Source organism: Macaca thibetana, chromosome 7 (assembly GCF_024542745.1).
Source record: "Macaca thibetana thibetana isolate TM-01 chromosome 7, ASM2454274v1, whole genome shotgun sequence".
Lineage (NCBI taxonomy): Eukaryota > Metazoa > Chordata > Mammalia > Primates > Cercopithecidae > Macaca > Macaca thibetana.
This window is the reverse complement of record NC_065584.1, coordinates 64,850,719-64,855,462: the sequence shown is the minus strand read 5'-3', so window position 1 is coordinate 64,855,462 and position 4,744 is coordinate 64,850,719. Positions and strand designations below refer to the sequence as shown.

Genomic DNA, 4,744 nt, shown 5'->3' with positions numbered 1-4,744 from the left:
TTTAATTTTTTAAAACAACAGCAATAGAATGTTATATGTCTCTTTCTTCTGTTTGTTTCATAAATATTGATGTAATAAACACTGCTGATCAAAACTGGGAAATGAAAATATGCAGACAGGAGAGCATGTTAACCTAGAAAACTTAGCTAACAAAAAAACGAAGAAAAAAAAAGGTCTGGGGATGAGGAAGATGAAGACAGAAAAAAAAAAATATGTGTATGATTGCTTCACTAATCACATCAGTGCCCTATGCCTAGCAGCTAGTAACACTCAGGTCTTTGGTAGTACACCAAAGCCTATACCACACTAGTACACAAATTCTTGGATCATCATAATGCTTGCACTCTTAAGAGCTAAAATGTGAATATCTTCAGTTTTGCTAAAAGGAGTGCATTTTAAAACATGACTAATATGATATTTTCTTTTATATATTTTAATATTTTATAATTTTCCCCTATTTTTAGACTTTTCTACCACCATGATAACTAAAGATATGTTCAGCTACTATGACACTTCACCCAAAATCTAAAGTGCTTGATGAGGGACAGATCTTATTCCTTCTCTTTCTTTTCCTGTACATGTGATATGATAATTGATTAATGTCTTATTGATAGTTATTTAGATGTTTTTCTAGCTTTTTCTTTTATTGTCATATTGATTGTACATGGCTAGCTGGTTTGCATGTATATATTGCAGCAATGATGAGAGTGTGGCAAACATTATTGAATAAATGCTTAATATCAAATAAGTACTTTCCTATCTTCTCTTGCAATTAGGGTAACTCCATTCTAAACATCAGACTTAACTTAAAATCTGTTGGGCAGATTTTAAGTAAGATACTTTACTTTCTGAGAGATGTCATTGGTGTGCTGCTGTTCCATCCTCCTTCTTCCTTCCTGGAATGCAGATTTTAAATCTTCAGATTAATTGGGCATACTGAAAACATGAAGAAACAAGTGCAAGGAGAAAAATACAATATACTATTGATGTCACAAAAGAATGAGAAAAAATCTTGAAACTGATCGGAGTTTGAACTAATTTACCAACACTAAATATTGCCTATGTCCAATTATCTGAAGAAAACATAAATCCCTACGTTTTTAGGCATGATTTATCAAGTTTTCTTTTTTTTTTTTTTTTTTTGTTTGTTTATTTTTGAGACGGAGTCTGGCTCTGTCACCCAGGCTGGAGTGCAGTGGCGCGATCTCGGCTCACTGCAAGCTCCGCCTCCCGGGTTTACGCCATTCTCCTGGCTCAGCCTCCCGAGTAGCTGGGACTACAGGCGCCCGCCACCTCGCCCGGCTAGTTTTTTTTTTTTTTTGTATTTTTTTTAGTAGAGACGGGGTTTCACCGTGTTAGCCAGGATGGTCTCGATCTCCTGACCTCGTGATCCGCCCGTCTCGGCCTCCCAAAGTGCTGGGATTACAGGCTTGAGCCACCGCGCCCGGCCGATTTATCAAGTTTTCAATTCCTTGCTGCCAAAAACATGTCTACATTACATGGACTATTTATGTAGAATAAATAGTAGCAGATAATTTTCTCATCAAAAAGTATATATATATACATACATACACATATATATATATTTAACTAAACTATAATTATTAGCACCAATTTTTCTACAAAGAGTTATTCAAACTTAACACCCTACCAACAGGAAATGGAAATGCTTGTTTTCTTGCAACATCTCTCTAATATAAAATGACATAGTTTATGTATTCACTATAATTTATTAAGTTCTTACCAGGTGCGTGGCACTGTGCTAATTATATGGATGGGAAATTAAAAATGATATGGTCCATACCTTCCATGTTTCTTATTTTATTTACATAATTTAATATTTTTCTTAATGAATCCTGGAAAACTAGTTTGGCCTTAGTATTTCATATTTTGCGTTACTCCTGTGATTGGGATCAAAGGAGAGTATAGGAAGAAGTTTAAAGAACAGATTCTGGAATTAATCTGCTTGGGCTTAGAATCTTGTAGCTACTAATAGTTATGCAGTGATAGCTCATTTAAATTTCATGAGCCTCCGTTTTCTCACCTGCACAGTGGGGATTTTAAGAGTGACTATCACAACGCCTGTGAATTTTAAGCATCTAGAAGAGGGTCTGTCTAAAGTTACTTGATAGTGTCATAAGATTTTAATATATTTTTAAATTTGTTTGTATTTTTACACATATTAGAAATCTTATACGAATTTTTGTGTAATTGTCTTATTGAAATGTGTACTGCTTACAGAATGTTGACACTATAGTGTTTCTAAATATTTCCATATTATCTGAAAATAATCATGTTATCTATTTCTTTCCAGTATTTATATTTCTGATCTTTGTCTTGTCTAGTAAAATTAACTAGAATTTTCAGAACAATATTATAAGTATTATGTTACAAGGGTACCTAACTGAAATACTGTTTCACCTATTTTAACTCTGTTATTACTGTTAAAAGACACTCCTGATACACTGCAATCTTTTTTGCAAAGCCTAATTTATTATCTAGTGAGCTTATTTTTAATCACATTTTTAATAAATTGTCACTTTTCTTTTATATGTTTTAGAACATAAAATTTCTGTTTTCAGAAATAAAATGACAGTTGTATGAAAAGTTTTTATGGCCTTCTTCCAGAATGCTTCCTGCTTATCCATCTTAATATCTGCGTCTGTTCTTTCTCCCTCTTTAGATTTTATTACATTTTATTTCTTGTCATTTCTTGCTGTAATTTTTTTACATAGCTTCTATATCTTTAAAAAATCTTGTTCATTATATAGAACTAATTAGCTTTCATTCAATTTATTAATTAAATTATTAATTTAAGTTAACTTTTTGTGCAAAATTAATCTTTGCCTACAAAAGGTTAATATTTAGTTCTTCTACATACACAGTAATATTGTGTGTGAATTTTTTTTCTGAACTGTGTTTAGCAAGGCCTATGTGGGGAAACAAGGTCAGTGGAACAATCAGTCTTCTCTCTTTCAGGCATCTATTGCCATTGATAATACTGCATAAAAAGCCTGGTGAAAACTTACTGTATTAAAATATCGCTTCTTCTCCGAGTAAACACCAAATGGTGGATGACGCCAGTGCAGCGGGTGGAGGGCCCGAAGGCCCTGTTGGCCCTGGTGGCCCTGGGTTGGGGAACCGCGGTGGCTTCCGCGGAGGTTTCGGCAGTGGTATCTGGGGCCGGGGCCCAGGCCGTGGGGCTCCTGGAGGCAAGGCCGAGGATAAGGAGTGGATGCCCGTCACCAAGCTGGGCCGCTTGGTCAAGGACATGAAGATCAAGTCTCTGGAGGAGATCTACCTCTTTTCCCTGCCCATTAAGGAATCTGCGATCATTGACTTTTTCTTGGGGGCCTCTCTCAAACACGAGGTTTTGAAGATTATGCCGGTGCAGAAGCAGACCCGGGCTGGCCAGCGCACCAGGTTCAAGGCCTTTGTTGCTATCCGGGACTACAATGGCTACCTCGGCCTGGGTAGTAAGTGCTCCAAGGAGGTGGCCACCTCCATCCGTGGGGCCATCATCCTGGCCAAACTCTCCGTTGTTCCCGTGCGCAGAGGCTACTGGGGAAACAAGTTCGGCAAGCCCCACACCGTCCCTTGCAAGGTGAAAGGCCACTGCGGCTCGGTGCTGGTGCGCCTCATCCCTGCACCCAGGGGCACTGGTATGGTCTCAGCGCCTGTGCCCAAGAAGCTGCTCATGATGGCTGGTATTGATGACTGCTACACCTCAGCCCGGGGCTGCACTGCCACCCTGGGCAATTTCGCCAAGACCACCTTGGATGCCATCTCTAAGACCTACAGCTACCTGACCCCTGACCTCTGGAAGGAGGCTGTATTTACCAAATCTCCCTATCAGGAATTCACTGACCACCTTGTCAAGATCCACACCAGAGTCTCCGTGCAGCGGACACGGGCTTCAGCTGTGGCTACAACATAGGGTTTTTATACAAGAAAAATAAAGTGAATTAAGCCAGAAAAAAATAAAATAAAATAAAACATCGCTTGAACCCAGGAGGCGGGGGTTGCAGCGAGCCGCTATTGCACTACTGCACTCCAGCCTGATGACAGAGCGAGACTCCATCTCAAACAAACAAACAAACAAACAAACAAAATGTATTTATCCTACTGTTACATAGTTTGGCAATTTGTTTTCACCTCAGTTTGGCCTGCCTGACTTCAACTGGGCTATCATGCATCTGTAGTCACCTGCTAGGTTCGCTGGGGCTCACTAAAGTGTCTAAAATTGCTTTATCATTTACAACTTATTTTTTCTTCAACAGGTTACCCTCATCTTAATCATATGGTAGTCACCATATTCTAAAGAAGAAGGTCGAATCCCAGTTCAAAGAATTGGGAATTAGACAACACTTTTTGATGGGAGAAACTGCACATGAAGGTACAAGGATAATTGCAGTTATTTTTACAAATAATTTAACCATATCTTACTCATAAGGAGTAGACTTCATTTACAGTAGATTTCATTTTGCAATTTTTTTTTCATTTATTTTCTCATATGTAATTTAAAGTATTTGAGTCATGTAGAGTTTCATTTCAAAATAACCAGATAAAATTGTTTATAATTTGGAAATTTTAACACTACTACTTGTTTGATATATAAATGTTGATTTGAGCTTTCCCATATGTTTGAAACACATTACCACATCACTAGTTGTTAGACATTTCAACACCTAAATGCCTGTATAATTTTAATTTGATTAGTCAGTGTGGCAACTAAATACCTGGC

At 37.7% G+C, this 4,744-nt stretch overlaps 1 protein-coding gene across 1 annotated transcript; it reads left to right on the top strand.

Moving 5' to 3' along the window:
- The first annotated feature begins 3,067 nt into the window (after nt 1-3,067).
- Nucleotides 3,068-3,937, top strand: LOC126958201 (40S ribosomal protein S2-like). Its single transcript, XM_050796384.1, has one exon. The coding sequence runs from the start codon at nt 3,068-3,070 to the stop codon at nt 3,935-3,937; it is 870 nt and encodes a 289-aa protein (XP_050652341.1).
- Nucleotides 3,938-4,744: the final 807 nt, after the last annotated feature.

What these genes read in the sequence shown, in the direction of transcription:
- LOC126958201 (XM_050796384.1), top strand. Translation starts at nt 3,068, where the DNA reads ATGGTGGATGACGCCAGTGCAGCGGGTGGAGGGCCCGAAGGCCCTGTT.